Here is a 17,374-nt window from a genome sequence, read left to right on the forward strand (position 1 = left end):
ATTTACCATTGACTGTGTAAACATATTCAACAAAAAATATCCTCAATTGTGAAAAATCAAGTTTGAGTGAGTGAAGCAAAGTGGGGTGAAAAGTTTGCAGTAGCAACAGAACACAGCTATGTTATACTCTTGGGATGTCTCCAGTGCAAACACACATGAGGCCCAAATGTCCTGTACGTACTCATGGGCTCGCCTGAGATTTGCTTTGCCAGTATGATGTGAACAACATGTCAGACTTTGCTTTCAGGGTGACCTCACTGAATTTGCAACGGCTGTGTGAGGTTTAGAGCCAGAGCTGTGTGACAGGAAACAAGCAAATGGGAGCGAATAGGAGAGACATTTCTGACTGACTGGCAGGCTCTGAGTCATTGTGGTGTTTTTCCTGAGAGCAGAAAACACACGGGTCAGCCAGTGTTCTTATTAAACCTGTAGACATATGCTGGGTAGAATATGAGCGAGAGAGAAAGAGAGTGAGAAAGAGAGTGAGAGTGAGAGTGCAAGAGAGAAAGAGAGAGAGAGAGAGAGAGAGAGAGAGAGAGAGAGAGAGAGAGAGAGAGAGAATTGAGAGTACAGCTGAGTAGGGAAGAGAATGAGTATGTGAGTTAAGGAGAGAAATAGTGTGTGTGTGCATGTGTATGTGTGTGTGGGAGAAAAAGAGAGGTCTTTTGGGGTGATGTGTAATTGGTAGGTAAAGAACAGAGTGTCATTAGACCCCAGTGGAAGCTGCCTTCCTTTGCTCGAAAGAGAAAGAAAAACAAGAAAATCCCCTAAAGTAAGTAAGAGGAGATACACAAGCCAGCATGATGGAGGTTTTTTTGTATTTATTATTATTTAATACACACAAAGAACAACTGACTGACAAGAAGAGAGAGCAAAGATAATGAAAGGCAACAGAAAACGAGAAAGATTGAAAGAAATCATGCAGTCAACATGACTCCTGTGGATGTCAGGACAGTCTGTACTAGTGACAGTGCAGAATAATAAGAGCGGCAGTAAGAGAACCTTTTATACACACAAACACAAACACACACACACACACACACACACACACACACACACACACACACACACACACAATCATACACCACAAGCCACACACTGATCTCTCAGTAGGATTAACAAGGATACAAGCATTGGTTTCACTGTGAGTGAACGTAAACAGCCCTGGTGTGTTTGTGGAAATCCAATTTTGAAGCGAAGCAGTGAGGAAATAGCAGCACTCCTGATACAGATACGGCACACGGAAAATTCTGATAAGGGAGCTAAAAAGGGTTGGCACGCTGCTTAATGATTAACAGCATTATATGCAGATGCTTCATGGCTTTAAAGTGTGAATACCATTAGTCAAAGTGCTTGCTTTAATGTTTAAGTTCTTCCACCACCAACTGAGAACATTTTCCGTCATACACTAAGGAACTCGCAGACAGAGGTGTGGGCAAGACATTTTTATTTCACTCGGCCGCCTATACTAAGTCTGGCCAATCCCGCAGACAGGCTTGACCGATCCTGTCTGCTCCAGCAGTTCTATTTTTTTGTACTCAAATGCATTACTAATTCAATTGATTAATTATAAGCAAAAATTCATCTTGTTTAGTTCTGTTTCCTGAAAATATGTTGAATTGAGTGATTTTAAACAGGATGTAGCAGATGCTGAATATAAGGAAAGAATGTGGTAAACGTTTCACCTACAGTCGCACCACACGATGTGGCCATCTTTTTTTCTACAAGCTTCATATCTGCCTGCAACCACAACTTTTTTTTGTTGGGTCCTGCTGATTTCATTGCTGATACACACTACTGGCAGACATATGCTTGCGTAAACACACATATACACACATACGACACACAAACAGACAAAGATATACAAGCGCACACATGCACATATACAAACACTCAACATAACACAACCATTAAACACATGCAAGCATACACATACACGTGTCTAACTGTCATATTAGAACCTGCTACTGGCATAATTATTAATAAAGATAATTAATTATCTGTAATATATGTAATAAAATCATACACACCCACTGTGTTTTGTAATTGCCTAGAATGACACTAATCAAAATTTTGGAAAAACTCTGTTCTGTTATGTCTCACAGAAAGAAACAGCGCAGAGTGCATGCAGCTTCCCACTGCACCAACCACATTGATCACGGAAGCTTTAATTGTTCATAGGTCCTTTTAGTGCCTCTCTTTATCATCTGTGGCATGTTTTAGGTCTTTTCTACTGTTCTAGTGGCTAATAAAAATGGAAATCAATGATGGCTCACTGATTCATACAGGATTAGCCTGACATATTTGAGAACAACCAAGAAATCACATGCGTACAAATGCATAAAAACATACACATTCTTGGCAATCTATCTATACAGATTCCTGTTCATACCTGTTCAAACAGCTCTATAGAGGGACTTTCCGCCTCTTTTCCCTTCATAAAGGTTCATGCATACTGTACACACTCCACAGTAAGCTACCACATAGAACTGTCTCAGCTTAGAGTTTGTTGTCTGTAAGCTAATAGAGAAATTGCTGTGCTAGCTGTGCTGGAGTGTATCAGGGGATTTGGCACTCGCACTTGCGTAATGGGTTAAAAAATATGTATGTGTTTATTGGAAGCAGCAGTGTGTTTGTTCAATCGATCAGCCAAGTAACATGGAACCAAAAGATTAGCAGCAGAAAGCATGCGAGTAAAACAACTGGGAAATTTCAGACCTGCCATTACAAGCCAACTATCTTAACACCCATTATACTATCTGGCTGAAAATCAAGATTATACTGTGTGATAATCAAATAATTGACTACAATTTTCCATATAATTTTATTTGCACAAAAACAAGCACAAGTAATTCCAGATTTGTTTAAATATATTTCAACATTTCAGAATTAATAAAAGCACGTCATTAATGCTGACTCTTGATTTCTTTAATGCCAAAGAGACTGCATAGATAGATATGCTATATAGACAAAAGTTTGTGGACACCTTACAGTAAGTGTTTTTTGAACATCTTACTCCACATTTAGTACCTGTTTGTTATTATAATACCGCTGTGGAGACTTGTACTTATTCAATTCCAAGTTTTTTAGTAGTGAGGTACTGGTGTAGGGTGAAGATGCCTGGGGTGCATTCAGTGTTCCAGTTATCCCAAAGTGTTCAATAGGGTTGAGGTCAGCACTCTATAGCAGGCCACTCAAGATCTTTCATTTCAACCCATAAGTCATACCTTCATGAAGCTTATTATGCATTGTCATGCTGGAAACAGCTTTGGATCTCCTAGTTAAATGAAGTGAAAATGTAATGCTACCACATCCAAAGACACCCTATGTCTTAAACTTTGTGGTTGGAAATGTCAGGTGTCCTAGTACAATCCATATAGTGCTGATGGATGGATGAATGGATGGATGGATGGATGGATGGATGGATGGATGGATGGATGGATGGATGGATGGATGGATAGATAGATAGATAGATAGATAGATAGATAGATAGATAGATAGATAGATAGATAGATAGATAGATAGATAGATAGATAGATAGATAGATAGATAGATAGATAGAGCCATATAGTTAAACATCTGAAAAACATGTTTGATTCATGTAATAATGCACTACAATGCAGGACTAAATAGACATTAGCAAATCACATCAACCATGCAACCTAATCTAATCTAATCCTGATCACAATCCACAGTCATGCTTGTACCTAATAATAGTGAATAAGAAAAGTGCTCAGCATCCCAATCAAATCTGCCTCATAATCCCAAAGCAAGTAATGCAAATGGGAGCGTCACTGAGCACGCAGGAAGCCAAAAACAAGCTTGTAGCTACACATTACTGCCATTCTGTATGATCACGTAATCAGTCATCTTCACAGCGTGTGAAAGCTCATGGCCTCAGCGCCGCAAGCCGAAGCCTGTGCTCCCTCTGCCATTAATATTAGTCTCGATTAAACAACGGCTTTACAGAGCACGCAAGTAACAATATAAAAAAAGCTAGTGGCAACACATCCATGCTTCATAGGATGAAGGGAATACATTCCAAGTAGGGTCTATAAAAATTCAACATAAAATTGGTAGCTGTATTTCTATTTTTCATGCCTGGACAAGCCAGAATAGATGCATATGTGGTGACATAGAGGATTATAATCATTTGAAATAGTTAATATGTAAAGCAAGCTGATATTCAAATGCCAGGTGTTAATAAAAAGCATGTGTTTTAATTATATAAAGAGTTTTGAATAGGAAACAAAAAATTACTAAAAAAAAAGGTCAAGGATTAATTTTTCAAATATTCAATTAGTGTTGCAATTTTAAAAGCAAAATTAGAAATTAATCAATACATGAAACTTTTCACTTATTTTAAACTCTTTTTGCATGAACTCACATAAGTGAGTTGAACACATAAGTGACACATGCTGGTGGTCCTAAATGTTTCCCCTCGTCTAACACACCCGTGTCAGAAGTCATGGTACTTAACATTTTTGTTGGATCAGGTGAGTTGTGAGAGAGAAGACAAAAAATAAGCCACTCTACTCCTTTCAGTAATGTTACTGCATATTGGTGCCATTAGATTCCTCAAATGAACACAAATCAAGGATGAAGAATGCAGTGATTTTGCCTCAGAGCTGAAGACAGGATATAATATGGATATGACCATTCAGTGATTGTCAATTATGAAAAGGGGTGGGGTCATCCTAAAGAAATCACACCCATCTTAATAGAAACATCTCATTTTAAGATAAAGGTGATTAGTTACAGCACCTGTATTGATTTGCAAGTGAATCTGCTCATGCCAGGATAATAAATGTTCCCTACAGTATAACAGACCCAGCAGATTATTTTTCATTTGACGTGTCACACTATCTGTATAGTATAATGCTTTTACATGAAATACAATTCTTGTTTTCACCAAAAGCATTCTGCTTTTTTTTTTTTTTTATCTCTCCACTTCACAGTATGGGCTTCGATGCACGAGAGTGAATTGTGACATGGCCAATTTGGACATCAAAAAGGCAGTGACTGCTGAAAGCACGTCAACATGAGCACCACTATAGCTTTTAGAAGACTCAAGTGACCTTTTTTCCTCCGCCCTTTGTTCTTTCATGTGCACTGTATATTATCCCTATGGCTGTCTGGGTTTCCTCTGGGTTCTCTGGTTTCTATCCACGATCTAAAACGTGTTAACTTCTCTAAACTGCACCTAGGTGTGAATAAGTATAAATGTGTGTTTGTGTGTGTGTGTGTGTGTGTGTGTGTGTCTGTGTGTGTGCATAGTGCCTGCCTCACACCCATTGTTCCCAGGGTAGGCTTCGAGACTTGAGCCTGAGGAGGAAAAAGCATTTACTAAAGATTAATAAATAAATCTCTCTCACACACATGTGCACACCTCACGTTTTACAGAGGATAAAGGAAACTAAAGAACCTGGATGAAACCCATGCAGTCACAGGGAGTACGCATTAAATGTACCATTACTTTCTGTAGTCGAAAGGTGAATCATGAACAAATTAGACATCACCAAGCGTTTAGTATAGATGCATTACATTTATATTATATAACAACACATAGGTTTTAAACAGGAAGGACGCTGTTTGTAATGAACACCCATACTTGATCTGATGTGAAGAGATACAGTAAGCTAGAATATTATATTTGATGCAATGCTATCCTCCTTCGAAACATATTCAAGCAAGATGTCATTTGTTGTAAAGCTCATAAGTAGAGCTTTTGCTCGAACAATTCAGAGTTAAATAACAATTCTTTCCTAAATGACTAGAAACCTTTTAAATGCAAACCTATGACATATAAGAGTCCTTTCTCTCTCTCGCTCTCTCTGCAGCTACAGTACAATGAGCATGCAGGTGCATGTTGTAAGATAACAATAACCAAAAATAGAGGTGCAACAGACATGTGAGTAGCCCTACTGCAACATCCCTGCAGTTTATGTTAGTCATGCAAGTCCCTGTAGTTCCATCACACCTCTCCAAATCCCAGGCCTGCTCTCTTGGGGACTCACCACGGCAATAACATTCTGCTATTTCCATCCCTCTGCTGGGACTCACCAGAGATTGTTAGATACATAGCTAGAGCTTTTGTAAAAAAGAGGACAGGGTTATGCATGACAGCTGAATTTTGTTGCTTGGTACTCTCAGAACTAGGTATTGTCAAAACTTCTGATGAATACAGAAAACTCCAGATTTACTTGCAAGTGATAGCTTGTTGATAAGCTGTCAATATGGTCAAATTTCATTACTTTGATTTTATATTTAGATTAGAATCCAAAGTGGATTTCAGCTGTTAGCCCAACCACCTCACACATACTGTATAGCGCATATGCTGTTATGCTTTTCTGCTCAAGACAGCAGCTCCAACCTCCAGCCTGCTCAAACCTGTTTGTTCATCCTCCTCTAACCTTTCTTATAAAATCAAGGTGTTTTCCACCTGCAGCACTGCTGCTCACTGGATGTTTTTGTTGCTGTGTAAACTCTACAGACTGTTGTGTGTGTAAAAATCCCAGGATATATGCACTTTCTGAAATACTTAAACCAGCCCACCTGGCACCAACAACCATGCCAAGGTCAAAGTCACTGAGATCGCATTTTTCCCCATTCTAGTGTTTGACGCGAACGTTAATTGAAGACCTGCATTAGCATGATTTTATGCGTTGTGCTGCTGCCACATGATTAACTGATTGCATTATCTCATAATTAATAATTAAATGAACATCCAGATATACAGGTACTCCAAATAAATGCTTGATGAGTGGCTAAAGACGCTTAAAAGCTTTAAATGCAGATTTTTCTCAATTTAACACTGCAGCTAAATATGGATAATTTTTGAAATTTTAGTTTTGAATCTTCTTCTGGCTTCTCCCATTAGGGGTCGTCAGAGCGGATCATCCGTCTCCATACCCCCCCTGTCCTCTACATCTGCCTCTTTCAAACCATCCACCTGCATGTCTTCCTTCACCACATCCATAAACCTCCTCCTTGGCCTTTCTCTTTTCCTCCTTCCTGGTGGCTTCATCCTCAGCATTCTCCTATCGATATACCCCATGTCCCTCCTCTGCACATGTCCAAACCATCTCAATCTCACCTCCCTCACCTTGTCTCCAAAACGTCCTACATGCGCTGTCCCTCTAATAAACTCATTGGATAATGTAGTGAATTTATGAAATGTAGTGTCATTTAAAAAAAAAAAAGGACTGGAATGAACTTCCTGACAATTATGTGGCTGGAATGTTTTAAACAATTTTCGTGTTATTTATTATCGGTGTATTTATTTGTCTTTTTCTTGTCCTATTTGTTCTATTTTCTGAACAGGATAAAAAAACAGTTTTAAATCATGACATTCGTCTTGCCAAAGGGTTTCACCCAGCGGCGCTGATTTTCACCTGCTGCATTTTCTATATTGTATTTTGAGATTCAGTCAACAGCTTGCTCAAATTGAGCTCATCAGCAGGACAGGAGGTGTGAAGACAACTGGGCTTTATGCTCCGTGATGGCGCTCCAGTCCCCATTAACAGTGCTGTCTGCAGTAGCAACCTGAAGCATCCAGCTGAGAGCTCATTTACAGTGCTGCGTGTATCTCAGAGAAATTAGAGTAGATTACAATATTAGCTTTATTATCAGCCGATTGCCATGGAAAGGTCTGAGGGGAGAAGGTTTCTCAGGGAGGTGTGAGCCCTTGATATGATTAACATCTGTGATGGATGGGCTGTCCAAGAGCCCTCAATTAAGCAATAACAGCTCCAATGACAAAGAAAGTCAATCTGGCCACATAACTGCTGTGCTGCAGAGTCAGCTATCCACGGATTGATACGATTACCACCGCATGGTGTGCAGTGGCAGCATGTATTAGCACACAGGAGGGCGGTGAAACTCAGTTAACATGGCTGTAAATACTATAGTGCTGTGGTCTGGGTGTATACCAGCATCTCTATGCAAATAATGTCTTAATGCATGACGCTCCTAAACACAATGGAGAAACGATTTAATCCGAGGAACACACAGGGAACACTCGACTGAAGCATTCGAGGTATGTAACTAAACCTGTACTGAATGAGGAACATGAGAAATACTGTGACAAGGTAAAAAAGTAAGACAGATACATAAAGAAAAGGAGAGGTTGTGGCCTTTGGTAGCTTCTCTCTCTATTTTGTTGTCTTCGCTCTTACAACTCACCTGATCCAACAAAAATGTTAAGTACCAGCTGATTATCCAAACAGATGGGTTCAGTCTTACATTCTCACTTTTTTATTAACAGATCTGTGTGAATATGTCATCCTCTCCACCATTTCACTTCAAATTATGGAACCTTTTCACAAATTACCTAATTGCACATCAACCTATAACTACTTCTCACTTTTCACAGGAAAGTAGTTCTTAACTCTGCAAGAAGACTAAGCTTTATTTTGAACCTCATAACAACACTACAGCAGCATGAAAAAAAAAGAGCCGAGCATCACAGGAGACGACACAGCCAAGATTATGCAGAGATCCACGATGAGTGCTGTCTGATTGCCTCATATTAACCCGCATTTAGCCCAGTTGGCTTTAAAGCGCATTCCTCAGCCGAGCCAAATCCACTAAATTATATCTTATCATATCAGTGCTTTAGATGAGTTGATTATATTTAATACATTTTCATCAAATGGCCCATATGTTCTTACTTATCTGTTGTTTTTTCTGTTTCTCTATGCATAGTCCTCATGAAAAAAGTACTCATTTTGTACCTTTTTGTAAGTATGCATGTATAGTATGTATCTTTTACTTGAGCATATGAAAGTGCAACAAAGCATTAAAGTTTAATTATAAATTATAAATTCATTATAATTATAAATAAAATAAAAGGGATTTGTGCTTAATGGAAAACTCCACCATGAAATACATTTTAAAAGTTTATACTGAACAATGAGTTGTAGCAGAGTTTCAGCTCGTTAGCCATTAAAAAAATGATAAGCACAATGACATTGATGACGTGAAGTTTTATTAGCAGAAAGGTTTAGAATTGTTTGTGTATAGAGGAGAAAGATTCAAACACTAAAATGTTGCTATTTAATCAGAAACAAAGCAATTCAAACTTGCACCAGTGTCAACAGGTAGTCGTACGGCCTTATATATTGTGGGTCATGTAGAAAACCGTTAAGTAAAGTGAAAATGTGTTCACGCAAAAAAGTTACAATATATTTGCAAAATAAAACCTGGATGCTAATAAAGATTAGGCGATTTGTATATACCGGTTGTTTTTGGGTGGATTCTTCCCTTAAATTCACTCTTTTCCTCCCTACAGGTAACATATGCATCCTTAATGCTGCTACTCCAGCACAAGAAAAGCGCAGAATTAAATATTCTTCCCTCCGAGAACGTACAGTGCACATTTAATTTTCTGATCCAATTTGTGTAACTGCATTTAAAAAAGAATTCTGCCTATATTTGCATAAATCATTATACTAGCCAGTAGGAGGAGATAGTTCAGTAGTGGTTCATCCCTGTTTCACGCACATTACATTCACATATGATTAAGAAGATTGGCTTCTTAAAAAAGCCCTGTCTGTGCTGCTTCTATACCGAAGCACAAAAGCGACCAACTCATTTGATCAGCGCAGACATGAAAGAAGCCTGCGGTTTCTTCAATCTGCAATGGCGCCGTTCCAGCTCTTCTGTCACTCAGAATATTTTCATCCATTACATTAGCATGTGTGGTTTATAGTTGAGAAGTCATGGCATGTTTGACAAGAACAGTTTCAATGATAGCAGGCTCTTATTTTACAGTGCCACAAAGTTTCAAATCCAGAGACTATTCTTCTAATGTGGCTTATTTCAGCACAGGAGAAGTGCCAGAAAAGCCCATCAACACTGCCTATACTAAATCCTGTCTTTTTTTTAACCTTAGTGTCATGGTTGTCCTCATGTGGGAGGGTTTCATCCACTGATATAAATCTTCATTTGCAAGATGACAGCATAACAGGCCTTTACATAACCAACCTCCTTCAGTCCAATATGAATTGTAGCAGCGTTTTTGCCAGCAGACAGGAATTTACTTGTTCCGAATGACCGAATGGGTGCAGGGATGCAAAAAGCTGGAACAGGAACATCTGAAGCTCATAATAAAGCGCTGAACTGCATTAAAACTTAATACAAAAGAGTACGTTCCAAGAACAACATAAAACTCATAACTGTAAGATGTTTCTGACACAGACGTTTAAAAGAGGACACACTTTTCTCCCATAATTACAAGTGAAAGTATTACATTTCAAAGCTCGGATAAAGTGCTATAATTATTTTCAAACATTTATAATTATAATACAGTATATTTATTTCCAGGCCATGGTCTACAGAAAGGTAAAGGGATACCTAACTGATGCAATCACAGGCGACTTTCAGGTTAATTACAAAAAGTCTTAAAAGAACATTACTCTATCTGAAGAGAAGTGAGCACCGAAATATTCACGACATGCATGAAACTAAAATGATTAGACCTTGTTTTTCGAATGATTTCATTCTGTTAAGTATAGCAATTAGTTGCAACATCTTTGCATGGGACGATCTGGACCAAAGGTGATAAATCAAATTGCAATACCGGGAAGAAGTGAATTAAGTTAAAATGTACTAAGAGTAGGCAATATTTTCTTTCCACAATAAGTCTGTTTTATTCATATAATTAGCATTTTCAACCTTAATATTATTCCAGTACTTAATTAGTTGTTTATGAATTTTTACAATTTCTTTAATGCCTCTGGCACAAAAGAACAAAATGCAATGGGAAACTCTCATTTACTGGAAAGCCTGCTGGTCAGTTTTACTATATTTTAATATTAGCCATATTACTACTCATAACTGAAGTCGGAATCATGGACAAAATAAATGCGTTGCTTCTTGGCCAGCCCGAGAACTTTATTGAAATTATTTCCCACTGCAGCATCTATTTTTCTGCGTAACCTTTCCCCCTTCATATATAGTGTTCAGACTCATAGACGCAATCATTTTTAGAAATATATACTGTACAATATAAACCATCTCCAAACCAGTACTACATCATATACACCATTAACCTCATTTTTATTACTCCATTAACCAATCCAACATTATTATGGTGACACATGCAGCACATCTCAGGCATTTATTTCTGTCCTTTTTTTTTTCAATAAAATGTATCATATACATATAAATTCAGACCTAAAATTCATAACCACTGTATGATGCTTAACTCACCAGTACAGAAGGACCAAGAATAGCAGGAAAAGGCCAATGGATAAATTGAATCCACTTGACTCAACTCCAAACATTGTCAGCATGGCTCTGGTCAAAAACATAAACAGTTCTGATAAACAATCCAAAAGAACAAATATTAATCAAATGAAACAGCAGGTATGAAGTGCTATGAACATACAGGTATCACAAACTGCACAAATTGCATTTGATTGTATTTGGATAGTACTAAACAACTCTGATCAATGTTGAAGCTTTAGTTACCACCCTTGACTTACATTTCTAATGTTTTGCATAACAGTTAATGGTTAATCAGAGTAAAATGCAAGTCACGGCACAAGCAATGCAATCCAAAGTGCAAGAACTTCTAAAATACAGTAAAATGCACGTAGAACATTTGTATTTACACATAGTAATCGATTAAATCAGTTTTCACAAACATCCTACTGTAAACAACCCACATTTAAAGAGACATCATTTTAAACATAGTTTTTGTAGTCTAGAACTATTACAGCACACATCTGGCTTGGTTTTTCAGACATACAGCTCATATACAGACATACAATTACAGCACATACTGTACAGATGTGAGACTAATTAAAGAAAAAATCAACATCAAGTGTCTTTGCAAGGTGTCGGGCCACGACATGCTGCCAAAATGGTGTCGTGTTCTTGACAGAGAGTATACACGTTTTTGTACCTGTACTGATAGGATGAAGAGAAATCCTTCCAGAAGAAAATCTCTTACTTGTTATGATGATTGCAGTGGTGGACAAAACTGTAAAACATGTCACTCCAAAATCTCCCATAGGTGTTCATTTGGGTTGGGCTATAGCATACATACATTTTATCTTCATGAGGGTTTCAGGGGTTTTAAAATCTCCTTAGTTTCACTGTCAGGTTGAGGAACAACCCACTAGTCTAATATGATACAGCTAATGGTGGTGCTGTGATTAGAAACTGACCCTGACACTGATGAAGGGTTACAACATTACCAGACTGTGAACAGGAGATAATGAGCATAGCCACAGATAGACTGCAGTCATAATTGTAGTTAGAGAGTGTAAATAATTTGTTTTCATATTTTTCACATTGCTTTGGCTACTGGGCATATGTGTCTCTCCCATTAATATATATCATAGGTGATCGTCAGACCAAATATCGAAAAATGTTTGGTTTTCTTCCCCATATATGTGCAGGAAATAGGGCACAATTTAATGGCTAATTTTCAAATGTGTCTAAAATCTGGAATTATTACAGCACTATTAAAATGGAAAAAGAAAACATAATCCACAGTGATAACTGAGCAATGTGTGAATTGTTTAGCTGTGAAAAGGCAGACACACTAACATCTGAGATTCATTTTCAGAAATGAAGTTAAACAAGTTCAGCAACACCTCCATAAATAAACCTATGATGAAGGAAATATTGAAAAACAATAAAGTGTCATTATACTAAACCTGCAGGAACACATGACTCAGTACAAAGAACAAATTCAGAATGCAAACCCCATCATGATTATACCATAAATAATATTACTAAAAGAGAGGGTTGTGGTTACCCAGTTACATAAGTAAATTATGGTTCCTGGAAATTCTTTAGTTTGTTTCTATCCTCCTGAGACACAGGCTATGCTGTTGGGTGGGTCTTTTATTTCTACTGGATATTTGTATTATTCTGGCCATTACAGGTTGCAAAAGACCATGAGGGTTTAGTGTTTTCTGTTAGAACAATTAAAGTACCATCTTGCAATGGTTCCATCTGATTTCAATCTTCACAGATTCATTTAAAGACTTCAAAGTTACACGGCTGTATGCAGAATCCGACAGTCTCAAGAAGCACTGTTTTAAGAGTGGAGATGTAAGCGTAGTTTCGTGGTTTAATTGCATTCTTCACAGCAAGCTGAAGGATGTTTTTGCACTGTAAAAAAATATCAAACAAGCTGCACTGCAAAGAAACATCTGGACAAAGTAGTCTTTTTAAATAATAGCATAATATTTTAGCATAACACATCTGGTTTAGTTTTCCAGACACACAGCACAATGTATAAGCAGACAATTACAGTTTATATATATATACACTGTAAATATACTGTATATATACTGTACAAATGTGACACTAATTAAAGGAAAAATCAACATTGTCTTAGCAAGGTGTTGGGCCAAAATAGGCTGCTAGAACTGCGTCACTGCTCATTGAAACAGTTTATAGAAGTCTCTGGAGCTGTACTGAATTGCCGAAGACCATACCTCCAAAAGATATTCCCTTAGGTGTTTTGATGATGGCAGTGGTGGACAAAGCTATCGAAAATGTCACACTAAAATCTCCCATAGGTGTTCATTTGGAATGAGATCTGGTGGTGTATATATCAGTTTCATCTCTTCAGTGGTGCAGGGGTTTTTAATCACTTTAGTTTCACTGTTGAAGGAACAACCCACCAGTCTAAAGAGATCCAGCTAATGGTGGTGCTGTGATTAGAAATTGACCCTGACACTGTTGAAGGGTTCAAACACTACCAGACTGTGAACAGAAAATTATTAGCTAAGCCAAAGATAGAGTGCAGTCATAATTGTAGTTATGGAGTGACCTACACTGTCAGTCTGCTCATAGATGCGTTTTCTTTATTTTAGAATAATAATGATGACATTAACACTGGGAAATAACACCTATGGATTTGTTTCATGGCCAAGAAAATTGTTAAAGGAACCTAAACCTATCTTATTTAATATTTTTAAAATCGCAATGTTCCCGGTGAAGCGTTGCACGCTCTTGACATCCCCACAATAAGCTTCATGAGTAAGCTCTTCATGTGGAAGAGGTTTCCTCCCAAGTGAGCTGAGCTCCTCAGTGCTTTTTTCTAAGATCTAAATGAATACGACTTGTTTTAAAGACTATTTAATTTCAATTGAAATAAAAAATACATTATACAAATAGATTTACATTCAGGAATAAAATTATGAATTTATTATTAACATGTGTGTGTGTGTGTGTGTGTGTGTGTGTGTGTGTGAATGCATTGTACAGTATATCGTGGGTCCTAAACCACTGGGCTGCAAACTGGTACCACACTGTGGATCATTAGGTACTGAGTCACACAGAAACAATTAAAACTCTTTCATTTTTATTTTATTACCATTTTCTGAAATATTGCAGTCTGCAGCGTGTTTTATAAAAACAAAACAAACAAAAAACAGACCATTTCTGCCTAATCCAATTTCCTGCACTTGTTCGCAGTTTTTTCTTCTATGCAGTGATAAAGCTTCCACTGACTTTAAGTTACATTTTCTTTATATATGTAATCATTATGAAAACAATTAAATTATATACAAATATGTATAATAGTAATAACTGTGGAAGTCTTATGAAATAAATAAGAGGGGTGTTCAAGTTTTAAACTTATAAAATAAAAGAACACATTTCAAGGAATGGAATCTGAATTTATTCTTCAACATACTCCTCTGCTACATTTATACACTAGCGTTTAACTAATGCCTGGAATTATTCAGCATAGAAAGATTAGTCAGTACACCTGAACCATTCTAGAACAACCTGCTTCACATCATCATCAGTGCTGCGTCTTACTGCGGCTGAGTGTCTCATCAGCACACTGTTGATATCTACGGGTTTTATGCCTTCGTTCACAAGAAACTTTGTTGTCACACATCGTTTCATGTGCGCACTAACGCTGTTGTCTGCCATCTTGATTAACGGTCTCTGGACTGGCTTGTGACATGTGCGCCGACCATCAGTAATAGGACAAATTAGCCACTTACTACTGCGTGTAGTTCCGTCACACTAGCATCCTTTTTTATACTTGTAAAATTAAAAGCCCTGGTTTGAACACTCTTAGTAATTTACCCTAACCCCATTCTTTTCAGATTTCTCTGTCTACTCTATCCTTTCCGATACACATGATCTTCAGACCAAATACCAAACCAACATTGTGTGCATATTTGCAGTAAAAAAGGCACAACATAGCGTCCACATTTCAGTTATTGTACTATAGTGCAGTGGTAGACGAACTACACAAATCATGTACTAGATTTAAAGTAGAGATACAGTAGGTAAAATATTGCTCCAGTAAATGTAAAAGTGCACCTTTTACATTTTCACTTGAGTAAAAGTACAAAAGTATTTGCTTCCAAATGTACTTAAGTTTCCAAATTACTATGATTTATTATGGCTGTAATGTCCTATTATCATTTTTGTCACAAGAATCTTTGCTTAATCGACTTTTACCACACCAATCTATTAATAGAATAATAATTGGTCAAACACTGATTGATATCTAATAAAATTATCATGAGCTCAAAACCTTATTTTCAAATACTTTAAAAAGAAAATGCACAAATGAGGCCACAGGTGTTGTGGCAAGTTAGAGTCAGGAGTTACTTCCATCATTTATTCGTCTCAAAATATTCAGCTTACTGTTGAACTGATAATGAACTTTACGTTCGTGCTAAGTAGATACCACCAAGTGCCAATCAAAATCAGTTTAAAACAGAGCACACACTTTTTTATTCACACATAAATAAAAAGGAATGAATGATTTCGCTGAATGGAAATAAAATGTAAGATTTCTGACTTTGAAATGTAGAGAAGTTAAAGTCTCTCCAAATGGAAATACCTTAATAAAGTACATATACTCAAAGCTACTTAAGTACAGCAATGAATTACATTTATTTTGTTTTCAATTACAATTTTGGTTATTAGAGTTCACAAACATTCCGTTGAAATGGAGAATATGTTAGAAATGTATTGAATAGAATTGTGCTTTCAGCACAATTTCGCATTTGTGGCTGATTCACAATATATCCTATTGATGATCACGAGGCTATCTGTCACAATCACAGTGTCTCATTCTGATTTTCTGAATTTTAGCAGATTTTTAATCAGAATTTTAATCAGAATTTTATCTCGTCACAATCTTAAGTGATTAGCCCTTTTTTTATTCCCAATTATAGACCAGGTCCCGGGTTCACGCATGCGCAATGTTGTGTATCCCGTTCCCTCTATTAACAATGAGGCCAAGATTCATCCATTTCAACCAAATACACACAGAAGACTCGGCTTGTAATAATGTTGGCGTTTCAGCATTTCTGACATCTGCGAAAAGTCTGGATATAATTTCACGGTGCAACAGGGAAATTACACCCAGCGGACTGTGATTTGTATAATCCAATTTCATAGCACTGCTATTTTATTTGTTTTATCCAAGAGAAGTAGTAAACAAGGATATAAAAACTAGTTAGATTGTGGTTAAACAGAAATATATAGTTTACTGAAGGGACGTATAGTTATTTATAAACATGTCACTTTCATTGATGTAGTGAAATCAGACCGATCCACACTGAGGAGCACAGAAAGAGCACAGAAAGAGCACAGAAAGAGCACAACACTGGGTATTGCTCAATCCCACAAAGTATTTACTCACTCACTATTAATAGTGCACTATGCCAGGGGTGAGGACATGCACTATTTATACACCCTACTTAGTACACAGGATCGAATTTGGGATTCAGCCTTAAATATTTAGCCTGCTATAGATCCCTGTGGTATTGCAGGATCTTTTCCCCTACAGTAAGATGTACACACTGTCCATGATGGCTTCTGGTTCTAGAGCATATAATCCTGATGTTTAAACACCAGACACCATTACTATAAACTTTTTATTTTCTGGAATTAGCCCGTGTTGTGGTCTTCCACGATATGCTATCTTAACCGATAAGAGTTTGAGGATTACATTAGACATGGTGATCCTGCACACACAGAGGAATAATGCAGGTTAGGAAGCACGGACGCGGTGGAAAGCTTACCTCTGCCTCTTCCAGCGCGCAGGAGTGTTTGTTTGTGCCCAAGTGCTTCTGGGTAATGTAGTGCAGTACAAAATATTTAAATAAAAAAGACTACCGTTAAGCAGATCGGGACTTGTAGTGTGAGACAAGAACAGCTGGTTTGTTTAGTAAAAAAAAAAAAATAATGTGGACAACAAAAAAATATTAAAAGCAGAATCACTGCATTTAACTTAAAGTAATATAATTGTAGTATAATCACTACTGCTATTCCTACTACTACTTTTATATTTAACATTACTACTAAAATTATTACTAGTACTACTGTTGCTACTACTATTACTAGCACTTATACTACCAATTCTAGTACT

At 37.2% G+C, this 17,374-nt stretch overlaps 1 protein-coding gene across 4 annotated transcripts in view; it reads right to left on the reverse strand.

Annotated features, from left to right (window-relative positions):
* Window positions 1-17,064, reverse strand: part of tbxas1 (thromboxane A synthase 1 (platelet)) — a 65,739-nt gene extending 48,675 nt beyond the window's left edge. For 2 of the 4 annotated variants that reach the window (XM_046864409.1, XM_046864406.1), the window contains exons 1-2: window positions 17,028-17,064; window positions 11,215-11,301 (exon numbers count right to left, since the gene is read on the reverse strand). In XM_046864409.1, coding sequence (XP_046720365.1) covers window positions 11,215-11,297 — 83 coding nt within the window. In that variant the 5' untranslated portion in view covers window positions 11,298-11,301; window positions 17,028-17,064. Of the gene's footprint in view, window positions 1-11,214; window positions 11,302-11,392; window positions 11,485-17,027 lie in introns of those variants that run through there. The other 2 variants (XM_046864410.1, XM_046864407.1) reach the window with 2 other exon arrangements.
* Between the last annotated feature and the right edge of the window lie 310 nt (window positions 17,065-17,374).

This window comes from Silurus meridionalis, chromosome 13 (genome assembly GCF_014805685.1).
Source record: "Silurus meridionalis isolate SWU-2019-XX chromosome 13, ASM1480568v1, whole genome shotgun sequence".
NCBI classification, from domain to species: domain Eukaryota; kingdom Metazoa; phylum Chordata; class Actinopteri; order Siluriformes; family Siluridae; genus Silurus; species Silurus meridionalis.